The sequence below is a fragment of the Artemia sp. Qi Xiang Cuo genome, chromosome 8, assembly GCF_049724085.1.
Source record: "Artemia sp. Qi Xiang Cuo chromosome 8, ASM4972408v1, whole genome shotgun sequence".
In the NCBI taxonomy this organism is placed as follows: Eukaryota; Metazoa; Arthropoda; class Branchiopoda; order Anostraca; family Artemiidae; genus Artemia; species Artemia sp. Qi Xiang Cuo.
In genome coordinates, this window is record NC_142801.1 from 3,473,462 (window position 1) to 3,492,089 (window position 18,628).

An 18,628-nucleotide genomic window follows, 5' to 3' on the forward strand; every position below is an offset into this window, starting at 1 on the left:
TGAAATCTGATTCTTTTGATGTATCTATTGGTATCAAAATCCCGTTTTCTAGAGTTTCGGTTACCATTGAGCCGGGTCGCTCCTTACTTACAGTTCGTTACCTTGAAACGTCAGCATTGAAATCTGATTCTTTTTATGTATCTATTGGTATCAAAAACCCGTTTTCTAGGTCGCTGACGATGATGCTAGTGTCAATTTGGTAGCTCGACTAGGTTTTTTCAGTTGAAAGTAAGGAGCGACCCGGCTCAATGGTAACCGAAACTCTAGAAAATGGGTTTTTGATACCAATAGATACATCAAAAGAATCAGATTTCAATGCTGACGTTTCAAAGTAACGAACTGTAAGTAAGGAGCGACCCGGCTCAATGGTAACCAAAACTCTAGAAAACGGGTTTTTGATACCAATAGATACATAAAAAGAATCAGATTTCAATGCTGATTTCAAATATATAACTTTAGAAAGAAAACTCAAGAATCAGATTTCAATGCTGATTTCAAATATATAACTTTCATCAAGTTTAGTGCTACCCATCAAAAGTTACCAATTGGTACTTTTATTGAAAGTAAGGAGCGACATTAAAACTTAAAACGAACAGAAATTATTCCGTATATGAAAGGGGAATCTACCCATCTACCCATTTTTTAAATAATTTTTTAAATAAAAAAAACAAGTTTTTTAAACTGAAAGTAAGGAGCGACATTAAAACTTAAAACGAACAAAAATTATTCCGCATATGAAAGGGGCTGTCCCCTCCTCGACACCTTGCTCTGTACGCTAAAGTTTGACTTTCTCACAACTATATTTTTTTAAACAATAAAAAACTTTAGAGTAAAGAGCAAGGCGTTGAGGAGGGGACAGCCCCTTTCATATACGGAATAATTTCTGTTCGTTTTAAGTTTTAATGTCGATCATTACTTTCAGTTTATACTAGAAATTTATACTTCTAGGGTTTAAGCTAAGAAATTGTTAATAATAAAGTCCTTGTAAACTGCATCCATTTTGGAATGAAATATATGTATAAGCTAGAACCCTCGTGCTGCATCAAGAGGTTGTGTTGAAGTGCGATCGAGAGGGTTTTTTTGGGGGGGGGGGGGATTTCACATAGGGGAGGTTTTTTCCATGACCTGAAAAACAATCAGAAATTAAATTTAAAAATATTTAAATAACAGTAGGCTAAGGATAATTTTCAGGCAGGATCGCCCGCAAGAAATTTCCGGGGGGGGGATTTGCAACAAGGATGATATTGTCAGGGGATGATTTCCTAGGAAAGAAGGATCTTACGCGAGAGGAACTTTCCATGGAGGAATTTTTCACGGGGTCGCTAGGTGGATTTCCTGGAATTATTTAAACAAAACGATCAGAAATTAAATAAAAAATCAAGTTGCATCTACGAAAAATAAGGAGCAGCATAAATCTTCAAACGAACAGAAATTATTCTGCAGATCAGGGGGTCTGCCCCCTCCTCAAAGCCCTGCTCTTTACGCTGAAGTTCAACCTTTGGTCTCAATTCTTTAAGAACCTCTTTTGAAACAAAGGCCGTTTAATTATAATCAGAAGCTCTCTTAAAAGTTCTAAAAAAATTTAGCATGAAGGGTGGGGTGTTCAGGAGGGGGCAGCACCCCTCATATACGGAACAATATGACTAGGGGAATAGTTCGTTTTAAGATTTTCATTAAGATTCTATAACTTTTAGGGGGTCTTTCCCCCTCTTTTCGAAAATCAGCCAAATTTTCTCAGGCGCGTAACTTTTGATGGGTAAGACTAAACTTGATAAAAGTTATATATTTGAATTTAGCATTGAAATTTGATTCTTTTGATGTATCTATTGGTATCAAAAACCCGTTTTCTAGAGTTTCGGTTACCATTGAACCGGGTCGCTCCTTACTTACAGTTCGTTACCACGAACTGTTTGATACCTGTTATGTATTCTACATTTTTTTGGGACTGTTCGTGAATCTGTTCTGAGTCGTGTGTGACTCAGGTCTTCTCTGCTTCTGGACTTAGTAAATAAAACAAAATTCTGTACAACGGCGGACTTTTTGCTTTCCTAGTAGCCATAGACGAATTATTATAAAAAGAAGCCAGACCGTATGGGATGTTCTCTCTCCTCTTTAGATGCTTCTTCGAAGAACTTTGCAAATCCTGGTGAAGCAACGTCATCACGGTCGAAGTAAGGAAACTGAAAAAGAAATATTAAATCTGTAATATGTTTAGAAATAGGACTTAGTAAAAGACCCTTAAAAAGACCCTTAAAACTTAAAACGAACAGAAATTAATCCGTATATGAAAGGCGCTGTCACCTCCTCAACGCCTCGCTCTTTACGCTAAAGTTTATTATTGTTTTAAAAAAAAGTTGTGAGAAAGTCAAACTTTAGCGTAAGGAGCGAGGTGTTGAGGAGGGAACAGCACCTTTCATATAAGGATTAATTTCTGTTCGTTTTAAATTTTAAGGGTCTTTTACTTTCCAATGTAGTAAAATGTAATACCAATGTACTTTTGATGGGTAAGATCAAACTTGATGAAACTTATATATTTCAAATTAGCATAAAAATGCGATTCTTTTGATGTATCTATGGTATCAAAATTCCATTGTTTAGAGTTTCGGTCACTATGAGTCAGATCGCTCCTTACTTACAGTTCGTTACCACGAACTGTTTGATTTCAGTTCAGTGAATTTCAATTTTTCCTTCTCGCCTTCTTGTGAATTTCAATTATAAGTGTGAAATGTGCGAATTCTTGTTGAAGAGCTTTTTGCAAACTAGAAAAGCTAATCTTCTAGGTCAATGAAACTTACTGAAATATAACTACTGTTCAATCAATAGCTTGACAAGCGGCTTGCAAGCCTCTGCCATCGACTTGCCTCTACTTTTATAGCTTGAAATGTTTTGCGCATGCATTTCTATTTTACGGAAAAATTAGACTTTTCAAGGTAATGGAAAAGCATTTCTGGTGTATAGGAATGACAAAAAATAACTCACTTTCCCAAATGTGCTACTTTAGAAAATTTTTAGACAATTCAGAAAACTTCAGATAATTCAATAGCATTTTTCAAGCAATTGCTATATTTTCCATTTAAAATGCGATTGTGAAATTTCCAAGAATAACGTTATAACGTTATTCTAGAAGGAATCTAAAAATTCTAAATTTTTAAATGGAAGGTTTTTTCAATCGAATATTGAATTATTTCTGTTACATCAGCGTTTAAAGTAAGACTTTATTTTCTTCGTTTTAATTCATCTGTCACTTTTTACTTTTTTGTCACCTTTTAAATTTTTGATTTTTTTAGATCAATAATTTTGAAACATCTTGGCTGCCATACCTTATTCACTTCATAAGAAACTTGTGCTTCCTCAAAAAAGGCGTTATATCCCATTTTGCCAATCGTAGAAAAATGTGCTTCTCATATCAGTTTTTTTGCTGTAATAACTCTTTTGAAAAATAACTAGTTTCTTAAAATCTGTTCCCGTAATAACAGAAATTAGAAAAAAAAATGTCGAAAAATTTGAAACATATTCTTTTGGTTTTTACTAAGGCTATGAAATGTATATCTTTAGCCATATCTCATGATATCCTACGTAAAAGACCGTGTCCATATGGCAGATTAGGCCCCCCCCGTAAATGTTTGTCCAACTCGCAAAATCATAACAAGAAATTAATATAAAAAAAAATGATGCGTTTAAAAAAAAAAAAAATCTTGTACCCCCCCCCCCCCTGAAAAAATCCTGGATATGGCCATGCTTTTGTATATCTTTTATGTTGTACTTATAATCTTATAACATACGCCTTTTAAAATATGCGCTGCCGAACTGAAGTCTGCTTCCGCTACCAACTAAAAAGCTGACAAGGGAAATGATGTCGGCACACAACTTTCTCTGATTACCTGCCTAGTATTCACACATATCTATTTTCTAATTGAGGAGGAGATGGCAATCCAACACACATGTATTTATGGATAAAAAGAATGTTTAATATTTTACCTGAAAGGTGTTCAGAAACTGTTGAATATTTTGTGTTTTGCCTTTCGTAGGGGGGGGGGGATAAATTTACAGTCAGCCTTCTTTAAGAAGGCAGCCATAGTTAGAACACCCAGGATTGAAATCCAACAGGAAACAGCTTTATTCTTATATTCATTCAAAAATGGAATTGTTCCATGAAAAATATCTTCTGATTCCTTCAAGCAAAGGTTGAACATTATAATAAATCTAAGTAGATGAGACTGGTATTACTCCCAATCAATCAATCAATCAATCAATTTCATTCAATCAATAAACTCAACAAAATACACTTCAATATAAACTCTCCTGTAAGGCTATATGACCAGAAAAAAAAAACAGGGGAGAAACAAAAATGAAACAAATACATAAAAAAAAAAAGCATTTTCAACATAAGACATTCGTACCTTTAAGAGAATCAAAAAAAAAAAATTAACTAAACAGGGGACTAAAGCAATCAATCTTTTTATTTTTTTTTTCCTCTTTTCCTTTCCTCCTCTCCCTCCTTTCTCTTTCTTTCCCGTTTTAATTCTTTATTTAACAACGAGAAAGATAGTACTAGATTTCCCTTTTTCTCTTATTTCACTTACTTCTACCTTTTATCATGAAGAAAGTTATTGCTGCTCTCCATGTGTTTCTGGTTCTCTTGAAAATAACCCGAGCATTTTCATAGCACCTTTAAATGTATTGATTAAATTATCTCATATTATCTATTATGACATAAATCACTGAAAATTGCCGAAAGAAGAGTAAAGCTCCAACATTTAGCTATGTAAAAAGCACAGCTAATTAACGAACATTAAATGCGGTAACTAGTTAATTTTCTACACATCGATCCGCTGAATCATTTTTGTCTTTAATTTTAAAATCATTTCTTAAGTTTGGGGAAAAAAAATTTAAAAAAACAATCTTTAAGACTTTATATCTTTGATAGTCAAATCTAATCTTCTCCGTGATTATTCGAAAACATGGCTTCCCTCCTTTAACCTTTATCAGACTATACGTTTAGAATAAATTGGTATTTTGTACACCAACATGTTGAACTCTTTTTGTCTTCAACTTATTATTTTCTTGGAATACTTTTTTTTTAAATAACCATCCGTGTTCAGACTTCGCTGGAACGTTTATTCTTTGCTGGAATTATCCGAAAGATGTTCCCCCTCTTTTAACCTTTATTAGACAATTAAATAAAAAAAAAGAGTTTTTTAAACTGAAAGTAAGGAGCGACATTAAAATTTAAAACGAACAGAAATTATTCCGTATATGAAAGGGGCTGTCTCCTCCTCAACGCTTCGCTCTTTACGCTAAAGTTTTTTATTGTTTTAAAAAATAAAGTTGTGAGACAGAGTCAAACTTTAGCGTAAGTAGAGAGGCCTCATGAGCTCCGACGATTACACCACCCCTTCGAATCCCGATCCGGACACTTTTTTTAAAACTCCCACGATCACCACGTGGTTTATGGTCCAAATATGGTCATAGAGTCCCTAGGGAGAAAGATTACGTAATCGCTCAATGACCTCTTAGAAGAATACCCTATTAGAAGTTGATAGTGGAGTTGATGATAATAATACAAGAGCATCAAACATTGCGGTGGAAATCACGAAAGGATCACGGCTTTGTCTGGAATGGGATGCAGTATATGCAAGATATGTAATATCCTTGAGCAAATTTAAAATGGAGGATCAATTATGTTTCGCCGCTAAAGTTGATATTGCACATATGAATAGACTTCAATGTGCTTTAAGTGCATTGGTGAAACATATTGAAGACAATAAACAGTATCGTTAATTGTACATGCTCTATATTATTGATGTTGTTGTTGTAATTATTCAATAAAATTGTTTCGAAATCGAAAATGTTCCCTTTCTTTTCTGGTCAGGTTAGGTTAACGAATCAGAGCCAGTCTAGAGTGAATCCAAATGATTTACCAGCACTAGTGGTTCACGTCAGATGCCTATACACAGAAGAAGAAGAAATCTAAAGTGAAGATTTAAAGACGTTATTGTAAATATATGCATTATATTAATAAACAAAAATTAACAAAAAAAACAAAACAATATTCAGTTATTTAATCTAATGTGATATTTATCACTGTTTTTATATATTCTATCTCAGGAGGTTCAATTATTTGAACCTCCTCCTCCATAGGTATGATATCTATGAGCGAAGGTGTCTCCTCAGATTGAGACACCTCCGTATAAAAATCGGGTCGCACTCTAATTATATGGTTCACTAGTCGTTCTGAAGACCTATGTCGCAACAGATCTTCTGTTTCACATGTACATAGGAGGAGCTCTTCCTCCTCCTCCGCTGTAATGACGATATCACTATTCTCATTACATGCGGCTAGAAGCTCTTCCTCTTCCTCGTATGTAAGCCCCCACACATGCCACTCATCCTAAAAAAGATTGAGAACACTATGGTACAAATATAAATAAAAATTTAAACAATGTTGTGGGAGAATGGTTCTTGGAAATTTTCGGTTTGATTTTGAAATAAGAAATTTTAAAAAACATGAAATTTTTGCAATTAAAAACGAACAAAAATTAATTAAAAAACTTTCCTAAAAATATTTTTTCAAATAAAATTAAAGATCATTTTAAACTTAAGCTCAGCAGATGCAAATACCTTTTAAAATTTAAAACTTGAAACGACCAGAAATTACTATTAAAGAATAAATGAAACCAAAACGAACAGCTATGACTGAGTTTATATATTAGTTTCAAGAAGCAAAAGTAGTTAATACTTCCCTGGATTTGACTTATAAAGCTGGAAACGTAAAGTGAGATTTATGAAAATACACAAATGTAATTTTTATTTTCTAGGATAAATACGGAACTATGCTTGAATCTTACGATTATTCTTATACTTTAGTTCCATGATGAAAAAGCAAGTTAACATTTTCGTAGAGACGATATGTAAACCTAGACATAAAGTAGGATCTTCAAAAATACAAAATATAATTTTTATTTTCAACTTAATTTTTTAAGAAAAGTGTTAAATTTTCATTGAAAGCTACGACTGAGTTTATATTTTAGTTTCAAGAAGCTAAAGCAGTTAACACTTGCCTGAAAGCTCGAAACGTAAAGTGAGATTCCGGAAAATGTAGAAATTTAATTTTTACTTTATGCGACAAATTCAGAATTCTGATCGAACCTTACGATTATGCTTATACTCTAGCTCCATGAAGGTAGAGCAAGTTGACATTTCCTTTAGAGTCGACATGTAAACCTAGACTTATAGCAGGATTTTGAAAAAATCACAAATGTAATTTTAATTTTTGACTCAATTTTTGAAGAAAAGTCCTAAATTTTGGTCGAAAACTATGACTGAGTTTATATTTTAGTTTCAAGAAGCAAAAGTAGTTAATACTTCCCTGGATTTGACTTATAAAGCTGGAAACGTAAAGTGAGATTTATGAAAATACACAAATGTAATTTTTATTTTCTAGGATAAATACGGAATTATGCTCGAATCTTACGATTATTCTTATACTTTAGTTCCATGAAGAAAAAGCAAGTTGACATTTCCTTTAGAGACGACATGTAAACCTAGACATATAGTAGGATTTTGAAAAAATACAAAATATAATTTTTATTTTTGACTTAATTTTTTAAGAAAAGTGCTAAATTTTCATCGAAAGCTACGACTGAGTTTATATTTTAGTTTCAAGAAGCTAAAGTAGTTAACACTTACCTGGAAGCTCGAAATGTAAAGTGAGATTTTGGAAAATGCAGAAATTTAATAATGGTTCTTGGAAATTTTCGGTTTGATTTGAAATATGAAATTTTTAAAAACATGAAATTTTTGCAATTAAAACGAACAAAAATTAATTAAAAAACTTTCCGAAAAATATGTTTTCAAAGAAAAGTAAAGATCATTTTAAACTTAAGCTCAGCAGATGCAAATACCTTTTAAAATTTAAAACTTGAAACGACCAGAAATTACTATTAAAGAATAAATGAAACCAAAACGATCAGCTATGACTGAGTTTATATTTTAGTTTCAAGAAGCAAAAGTAGTTAATACTTCCCTGGATTTGACTTTTAAAGCTGGAAACGTAAAGTTATACCATTTTCAAATAGTTGAGAGTCATGATCTAGGGTTTGCATGGTCAACTCATACAATGTTCTATAGGATCTATCAAAAGATAGATTGTAGAGTGGGATGCCGTTTACTTTGCACACAAGAGATGAAAGTCCAAACATCTCGAATTTATGTGGGCATTCAGTCCATGATCCTATTCCAAGAACTATGTTTTTCAATGAAAAGTAAAGAGCTACGACATTAAATCAAAGAGAGCAGAAATAAAGTTGAATAATTGCTTAAATCTGTCTTGGCTTATTCTCGAATTAGCCAAGGCTTGATGGCAACATGATTTTAATTCAAAAATGAATCCTGAGGGATCAATCCTGAGAATGGCATCATGATTACGTCATGCAAGGGTCAAAAGCCTCAGCGGTACTTATGTAGAAAGCGGTATGTGCGCGAAAAGTGAAGTTTCGTTAGTGCTAATGAAATAAAACAAGATAGGATGAAAATATAATAGTTCAGAAACAAATTTGGGCTATATATTTGCAGATTAGGGAGGTGGGGGTAAAGCATAGCATATATTAAATACTTAACCTAACCTAACCCAAGCTAGGTACCTTTTAGTCCTCCTAAACCCCAAAAAATCAAAGTTTAATAGGTATACAGTTCCCGGAGTAAGAAACCTTTTGTAATGCCTATCTCCATACAGCGTCTCATATAAGTGCCGGGTAATGTGTATCTGTTTTCGCAATACACTTACCGCTTTCTACATAAGTACCACCTCAGCTTCCAACCATAGCAAGTGAATCGAGGAGGGAAGAGACAAAAAGCCGGGTATGTTTGGCTCTTTTGCTAATTTATAAATGTAAAATCAAGTGTGTCCATGTGTTTGTTAATGTATACGCTGTAAAATACGCTTAACTAATCGAGCTAGAAACGTGAACATTTCACAGAATTACCGTGGAACCATGGTATTCACTAAATGGCGTCTTTGCTCGAACAATTAATTTTTAGATTTTAGAAGAGTCCCCTTGAGAACCACCAAATCAGGCCTCCAGGTAAAAGGTTTCGATAAAAAGTAATAAGCATAAACTACAGAAACTAAATCTACTAACCAGAGTTGCTACCCATAGTTATTTATCACTATTTCTAGTCGTTTTTCATAATACCTAAGCAAAATATCACTAAATCAGAACATAAATCAATAGATTATTGAAAAAAGTCACTAAATCAACCAAAAAAAAAGAGAATAATACCCGATTAATCGTCATTGACACATGAGCCGTTGGGATGCAAAATCAATTAGCATTTTTGTTGTTGTTGTTTATCAACATTTTTGTGATAACAAGAAACTTTTCTAAAGATGGCAATTAAATATTCCAAAATGTCACAGCCTTTTAGACGATTTAACAACTATTATTTATTTATTTGAGGCTAGCTTTACTCCCTACTGTAGCGCCAAGCAATAAATTGTTGAAAAAAAGGAAGAAAAATAGCAACAACAAACATAACCTTTTTAACACAAAAATTTTGTTCATTATAACCAAAAAACAGTGTCTTTTTGTCAAGAGACGCAGTTCTTAGTTTTTTCCTACCTCAATTAGGGATAGCCTATAGTCTGATAGGAGGTTCAAAACATGGCATCATATTTGCTTAGTACATTTTGCTTCCTTTCTTTTCTTTTTACCTGTTTTTGGAAGATACACATGATGCGAAGGAAGAAATGCCCCATTTACATTTACCGTGTTTGCTTTGAAGGCAAAATATACACTAGCCTACTTGTACTTGTTGTGAAAAAGCAAGGCGTTGAGCAATACAAGAAAAGACTTACATAAGAGATCTACGCGCTAAATCGCCCATTTACTCTCATTATCTCAAAAACTCAAGGCATACCAGGAAAACAGCGAGGGATTGCACACTATCTGTTGGTGTACACAACTTTAAGCCCCTGGTATTGGCGTAAGGCACATTGACATGAATTTATTTAAAAGAGGGCCAAATTAGAAGACTACGCAAAAAGAGCAAATGTCACGTAAAAAAATATTGGGACGTTGTAGGGATGACGTACCTTTTTGCTACTGCCTAATCAGCTTAGCCATAATTTCATTTAGAAAAGAGAAACATTCAGGAGAACTTTTCAGAAGGGAATATCGAATACAAAATAATTTTTGCCTCATTTCGGAGAATTCGTCAACTTTCTTCTATATTCTTTTTTTAAGTTTTTTAAGCTAGGCCGTCTAAAGTATAAAGATATTGGTACCCCCGTACAATCCACAACATGCTCAAGTACTGAAGTAACGTTAATCCTAATGAAAAATACCAAAATATGATGAAAATGTAATGCTTTAGTTTATATAATAGTATAATTTGGGCTATATATTTGTATATTAGGGGGTGTGGGTAAAGTAACCTAACCTAACGTAACCTTACCCCCCCCCCCTGTGCAAATATAGCCTAAATTATGCAGGTCCAATGCATTCTGTCACCCGTCATTTGTCTATGTCGGTATGAAACCGGTTTTCAGAGACCTTACATTAAGCGAACTTCTCGAGTGTGTTCTGGATTGTACGGGAGTACCAAAATATTTCCTTCAGGAAAAATTATAAAGTAATTGAAACTTTAAGTTACGATTTGACACGCTAATGTATACCTAGTAAAGAGTAACACGCATTCCATAGTACTTTGGTCTGGTCATTGCAGGGATTTAAAAGTACTCTGGTCAATTAGATTCTGAAGAATACATATGATGTTCTACTTCTAAGAAAGGGAAAGATAAATGACGTCACAGTAAGACCTAACGATTGGCCATTCTCTAGTTTCAAAAACTTACACACATATTGATGTTATTTTTCCATTGAGCCCTTTAAAGGCTCTATATACTGTTTTTGTGCCCCATTGGCTCCGCCAAAAAAATGGGAAATAGGGATACACTAATACGACAGAAGGGGAATAGTTTATTTTCGAACCATTATATCTACCAAAGGTTCAATACCTGAGTTAAACTAAGAGGTTTCAATTTCAGGAAAAAATTACATTTAGACAACATTTGACAATTGACCAAATTTTAAAGTTTTTGTTAGAACCTTGGGAATGCATTTTCATCATATTTTGCTTATTTTCGTTGGAAAACACACTGAAAAGACATATTATTGGACTCACATCAAACATTACCGGATTTGCATTTGAAGAACCTTCCATTATTTTCTATCTTGTCCTATATTTCAACATATACTGACTTTCAAAGCTTCTCAAAGCTCTTAAATATACTTACCTAACGGTTATTTATTTACGAAATCGTGCAAACTGTTGATTTAGAACAATAATTACCTTTCTATATATCAATTAACACTCACTAGAATTGCAACTTTTCACTCGCAGAGAATGGTTTCAAAACAATGCTTCTTACATTGCATAGACTAATTATGTCAAACGAGACATCTTCAATGCAGATTAATTAATTGTTACATTCGATTTTGTTTTGGACATAGGAGTGCATCAATGGGAAGTGAGAATTTCTGTAAAACTATCAAAGATTGATCAACTCGGAGATTTCACACTTCTTGTGTAATCAGAAAGAAAAAAGAAGAAAAATTGATAAAAGATATTTTGAAATATGACCCAAAATCAGAGCTATTACAACTTAAATGATGCGAGGGGGGGCGTGAAAACTATGGTTTTTAACTTTGATATGCAAGACTAGACAGAAAAGTCTATAGGAGTGGGGCTGCCACCCGCCTCAACCCTCGCTCTCGAAATCCCCACCACCCCCTTCCCCCCAACTCAAATTTTCCTGAGGATTTTAAAATCTCCCCTTCCCCCCAAACGCAAAAATTTCTCGGAAATAATTTTCATCTTATTTAAATATTTTCTTTGGAAAACCTGCTTACCGAAACTATAAAAAAACGGAACTTTAGTAGCTAGTACGTATTTTCATCGTATTATAAATATTTTCGTTGGAAAACACATTGAAAAGCCTTATTAAGAGCTATATTAGGAATAACAGGTTAGGATAGGTTAGGTTACCCTCGCTCTTGAAATCCACCACCCCCCCACACCCAAGCTCAATTTATATATATATATAAACTATAAAAAAAAAAAAAAAAAAAAAAAAACGGAACTTTATTAGGTAGTAAAAATTTACATCATATTTTAAATAATTTAGTTGGAAAACACAATGAAAACCCATACTAATAGCTATATTTTTGAGGTTAGGTTAGGTTAGGTTAGGCTAGGTCTAGGAATAACAGGTTAGGGTAGGTTAGGTTACCATCGCTCTTGAAATCCCCCCCCACCCTCCTCACCTCAAACTCAAATTTTCCAGAGGATTTTAAAATCCTCAACTGAAAAGCCATATTAAGAGCTATATTCGTGAGGTTAGGTTAGATTAGGTTAGGCTAGGTCTAGTAAAAGCAGGTTAGGTTAGGATAGGTTAGGTTAAGTGGCCGACCCCCACCCCCGGGGCCACAGGCCAAAGGCGGCACAGTCGGGGTATCCCCCCCCCAGGATAGGTTAGCTTAGGTCAAGTGGTCTTAACCTAACCCAGGTTAGGTTACCTAACCTAACTATGGGTTAGCAGGTTAGGTTAGGTTCGGTTAAGTGGCCGGCCACTTAACCGAGCCTAACCTAACCTGCTAACCCATAGTTAGGTTAGGTAACCTAACCTGGGTTAGGTTAAGACCACTTAACCTAACCTAACCTATCCTGGGGGGATACCCCGACTGTGCCGCCTTCGGCCTGTGGCCCCTGAGGTGAGGATCGGCCACTTAACCTAATCTAGCCTAACCTACCCTGCTATTCCTAGACCTATCCTAACCTAATCTAACCTAACCTAACCTCCCGAATACATCTCTTAATCTGGCTTTTCAGTGGAGTATTATAAAATAATATGTAAAATGTTATTTTGAGGAGAGGCGGGTGGGGGGGGTTTCAATAGCGAGGGTAGCCTAACCTAACCTGTTATTCCTAGATCTAGCCTAACCTAACCTAACCTAACCTCACAAATATAGCTCTTAGTATGGCTTTTCAGTGTGTTTTCCAACGAAAATATTTAAAATACGATGTAAATATGTACTACCTGCTAAAGTTCCGTTTTTTTTTTTTTTATAGTTTATATATATATATTGAGCTTGGGTGAGGGGGTGTGGAGGATTTCAAGAGCGAGGGTAACCTAACCTATCCTAACCTGTTATTCCTAATATAGCTCTTATTAAGGCTTTTCAGTGTGTTTTCCATCGAAAATATTTAAAATACGATGTAAATATGTACTAGCTACTAAAATTCCGTTTTTTTTTTTTATTGTTTATATATATATATATATATTGAGCTTGGGTGAGGGGGTGTGGGGGATTTCAAGAGCGATGGTAACCTAACCTATTCTAACCTGTTATTCCTAATATAGCTCTTAATAAGGCTTTTCAATGTGTTTTCCAACGAAAATATTTATAATACGATGAAAATACGTACTAGCTACTAAAGGTCCGTTTTTTTTATTTTTTAGCCCATCATGTTTTCCTACTAAAATATTTAAATACTATTAAAATACTGTTCTAGAAATTTTTGTGTTTGGGGGGGAGGGGGGATATTAAAATAATCTGGAAAAGTTGAGGTTGGGGGATGGGGGTGGTGGGGATTTCGAGAGCGAGGGTTGAGGCGGGTGGCAGCCCCACTCCTATAGACTTTTCTGTCTAGTCTTGCATATCAAAGTTAAAAACCATAGTTTTCACGCCCCCTCGCATCATTTAAGTTGTAATAGCTCTGATTTTGGGTCATATTTCAAAATATCTTTTATCAATTTTTCTTCTTTTTTCTTTCTGATTACACAAGAAGTGTGAAATCTCCGAGTTGATCAATCTTTGATAGTTTTACAGAAATTCTCACTTCCCATTGATGCACTCCTATGTCCAAAACAAAATCGAACGTAACAATTAATTAATCTGCATTGAAGATGTCTCGTTTGACATAATTAGTCTATGCAATGTAAGATGTATTGTTTTGAAACCATTCTCCGCGAGTGAAAAGTTGCAATTCTAGTGAGTGTTAATTGATATATAGAAAGGTAATTATTGTTCTAAATCAACAGTTTGCACGATTTCGTAAATAAATAACCGTTAGGTAAGTATATTTAAGAGCTTTGAAAAGCTTTGAAAGTCAGTATATGTTGAAATAGAGGACAAGATAGAAAATAATGGAAGATTCTTCAAATGCAAATCCAGCAAAGTTTGAGGTGAGTCCAATAATATGTCTTTTCAGTGTTTTTTCCAACGAAAATAAGCAAAATATGATGAAAATGCATTACCAAGGTTCTAACAAAACTTTAAATTTGGTAAATTGTCAAATGTTGTCAAAATGTAATTTTTTCCTGAAATTGAAACATCTTAGTTTAACTCAGGTATTGAACCTTTGGTAGATATAATGGTTCGAAAATAAACTATTCCCCTTCTGTCGTATTAGTGTATCCCTATTTCCCATTTTTTTGGCGGAGCCAATGGGGCACAAAAACAGTATATAGAGCCTTTAAAGGGCTCAATGGAAAAATAACATCAATATGTGTGTAAGTTTTTGAAACTAGAGAATGGCCAATCGTTAGGTCTTACTTTGACGTCATTTATCTTTTCCTTTCTTAGAAGTAGAACATCATATGTATTCTTCAGAATCTAATTGACCAGAGTACTTTTAAATCCCTGCAATGACCAGACCAAAGTAATATGGAATGCGTGTTACTCTTTACTAGGTATATATTGGCGTGTCAAATCGTAACTTAAAGTTTCAATTACTTTATAATTTTTCCTGAAGGAAATATTTTGGTACTCCCGTACAATCCTGAACACACTCGAGAAGTTCGCTTAATGTAAGGTCTCTGACAACCGGTTTCATACCGACATAGACAAATGACGGGTGACAGAATGCATTGGACCTGCATAATTTAGGCTATATTTGCACAGGGGGGGGTAAGGTTACGTTAGGTTAGGTTACTTTACCCACACCCCCTAATATACAAATATATAGCCCAAATTATACTATTATATAAACTAAAGCATTACATTTTCATCATATTTTGGTATTTTTCATTAGGATTAACGTTACTTCAGTACTCGAGCATGTTGTGGATTGTACGAGGGTACCAATATCTTTATACTTTAGACGGCCTAGCTTAAAAAACTTAAAAAAAGAATATAGAAGAAAGTTGACGAATTCTCCGAAATGAGGCAAAAATTATTTTGTATTCGATATTCCCTTCTGAAAAGTTCTCCTGAATGTTTCTCTTTTCTAAATGAAATTATGGCTAAGCTGATTAGGCAGTAGCAAAAAGGTACGTCATCCCTACAACGTCCCAATATTTTTTTACGTGACATTTGCTCTTTTTGCGTAGTCTTCTAATTTGGCCCTCTTTTAAATAAATTCATGTCAATGTGCCTTACGCCAATACCAGGGGCTTAAAGTTGTGTACACCAACAGATAGTGTGCAATCCCTCGCTGTTTTCCTGGTATGCCTTGAGTTTTTGAGATAATGAGAGTAAATGGGCGATTTAGCGCGTAGATCTCTTATGTAAGTCTTTTCTTGTATTGCTCAACGCCTTGCTTTTTCACAACAAGTACAAGTAGGCTAGTGTATATTTTGCCTTCAAAGCAAACACAGTAAATGTAAATGGGGCATTTCTTCCTTCGCATCATGTGTATCTTCCAAAAACAGGCAAAAAGAAAAGAAAGGAAGCAAAATGTACTAAGCAAATATGATGCCATGTTTTGAACCTCCTATCAGACTATAGGCTATCCCTAATTGAGGTAGGAAAAAACTAAGAACTGCGTCTCTTGACAAAAAGACACTGTTTTTTGGTTATAATGAACATAATTTTTGCATTAAAAAGGTTATGTTTGTTGTTGCTATTTTTCTTCCTTTTTTTCAACAATTTATTGCTTGGCGCTACAGTCGGGAGTAAAGCTAGCCTCAAATAAATAAATAATAGTTGTTTAATCGTCTAAAAGGCTGTGACATTTTGAAATATTTAATTGCCATCTTTAGAAAAGTTTCTTGTTATCACAAAAATGTTGATAAACAACAACAACAAAAATGCTAATTGATTTTACATCCCAAAGGCTCATGTGTCAATGACGATTAAACGGGTTTTATTCTCTTTTTTTTTTTTGTTTGATTTAGTGACTTTTTTCAATAATCTTTTGATTTATGTTCTGATTTAGTGATATTTTTCTTAGGCATTATGAAAAACGACTAGAAATAGTGATAAATAACTATGGGTAGCAACTCTGGTTAGTAGATTTAGTTTCTGTAGTTTATGCTTATTACTTTTTATCGAAACCTTTTACCTGGAGGCCTGATTTGGTGGTTCTCAAGGGGACTCTTCTAAAATCTAAAAATTAATTGTTCGAGCAAAGACGCCATTTAGTGAATACCATGGTTCCACGGTAATTCTGTGAAATGTTCACGTTTCTAGCTCGATTAGTTAAGCGTATTTTACAGCGTATACATTAACAAACACATGGACACACTTGATTTTACATTTATAAATTAGCAAAAGAGCCAAACATACCCGGCTTTTTGTCTCTTCCCTCCTCGATTCACTTGCTATGGTTGGAAGCTGAGGTGGTACTTATGTAGAAAGCGGTAAGTGTATTGCGAAAACAGATACACATTACCCGGCACTTATATGAGACGCTGTATGGAGATAGGCATTACAAAAGGTTTCTTACTCCGGGAACTGTATACCTATTAAACTTTGATTTTTTGGGGTTTAGGAGGACTAAAAGGTACCTAGGTTGGGTTAGGTTAGGTTACGTATTTAATATATGCTATGCTTTACCCCCACCTCCCTAATCTGCAAATATATAGCCCAAATTTGTTTCTGAACTATTATATTTTCATCCTATCTTGTTTTATTTCGTTAGCACTAACGAAACTTCACTTTTCGCGCACATACCGCTTTCTACATAAGTACCGCTGAGGCTTTTGACCCTTGCATGACGTAATCATGATGCCATTCTCAGGATTGATCCCTCAGGATTCATTTTTGAATTAAAATCATGTTGCCATCAAGCCATGGCTAATTCGAGAATAAGCCAAGACAGATTTAAGCAATTATTCAACTTTATTTCTGCTCTCTTTGATTTAATGTCGTAGCTCTTTACTTTTCATTGAAAAACATAGTTCTTGGAATAGGATCATGGACTGAATGTCCACATAAATTCGAGATGTTTGGACTTTCATCTCTTGTGTGCAAAGTAAACGGCATCACACTCTACAATATATCTTTTGAGAGATCCTATAGAATATTGTATGAGTTGACCATGCAAACCCTAGATCATGACTCTCAACTATTTGAAAATGGTATAACTTTACGTTTCCAGCTTTAAAAGTCAAATCCAGGGAAGTATTAACTACTTTTGCTTCTTGAAACTAAAATATAAACTCAGTCATAGCTGTTCGTTTTGGTTTCATTTATTCTTTAATAGTAATTTCTGGTCGTTTCAAGTTTTAAATTTTAAAAGGTATTTGCATCTGCAAATACCAAACATACCCGGCTTTTTGTCTCTTCCCTCCTCGATTCACTTGCTATGGTTGGAAGCTGAGGTGGTACTTATGTAGAAAGCGGTAAGTGTATTGCGAAAACAGATACACATTACCCGGCACTTATATGAGACGCTGTATGGAGATAGGCATTACAAAAGGTTTCTTACTCCGGGAACTGTATACCTATTAAACTTTGATTTTTTGGGGTTTAGGAGGACTAAAAGGTACCTAGGTTGGGTTAGGTTAGGTTACGTATTTAATATATGCTATGCTTTACCCCCACCTCCCTAATCTGCAAATATATAGCCCAAATTTGTTTCTGAACTATTATATTTTCATCCTATCTTGTTTTATTTCATTAGCACTAACGAAACTTCACTTTTCGCGCACATACCGCTTTCTACATAAGTACCGCTGAGGCTTTTGACCCTTGCATGACGTAATCATGATGCCATTCTCAGGATTGATCCCTCAGGATTCATTTTTGAATTAAAATCAAGTTGCCATCAAGCCATGGCTAATTCGAGAATAAGCCAAGACAGATTTAAGCAATTATTCAACTTTATTTCTGCTCTCTTTGATTTAATGTCGTAGCTCTTTACTTTTCATTGAAAAACATAGTTCTTGGAATAGGATCATGGACTGAATGCCCACATAAATTCGAGATGTTTGGAATTTCATCTCTTGTGTGCAAAGTAAACGGCATCCCACTCTACAATCTATCTTTTGATAGATCCTATAGAACATTGTATGAGTTGACCATGCAAACCCTAGATCATGACTCTCAACTATTTGAAAATGGTATAACTTTACGTTTCCAGCTTTAAAAGTCAAATCCAGGGAAGTATTAACTACTTTTGCTTCTTGAAACTAAAATATAAACTCAGTCATAGCTGTTCGTTTTGGTTTCATTTATTCTTTAATAGTAATTTCTGGTCGTTTCAAGTTTTAAATTTTAAAAGGTATTTGCATCTGCTGAGCTTAATTTTAAAATGATCTTTACTTTTCTTTGAAAAAATATTTTTAGGAAAGTTTTTTAATTAATTTTTGTTCGTTTTAATTGCAAAAATTTCATGTTTT

The 18,628-nt window shown here is 34.2% G+C and overlaps 1 protein-coding gene across 1 annotated transcript in view; it reads right to left on the reverse strand.

Annotated features, from left to right (window-relative positions):
• Positions 1–2,054: 2,054 nt before the first annotated feature.
• Positions 2,055–18,628, reverse strand: part of LOC148949077 (nuclear receptor corepressor 1-like) — a 274,580-nt gene continuing 258,006 nt past the window's right edge. The window contains exon 6 of the mRNA XM_089093706.1: positions 2,055–2,180. Within this exon, the coding sequence (XP_088949832.1) occupies positions 2,070–2,180 (111 nt within the window). The 3' untranslated portion in view covers positions 2,055–2,069. The remainder of the gene's footprint in view (positions 2,181–18,628) is intronic.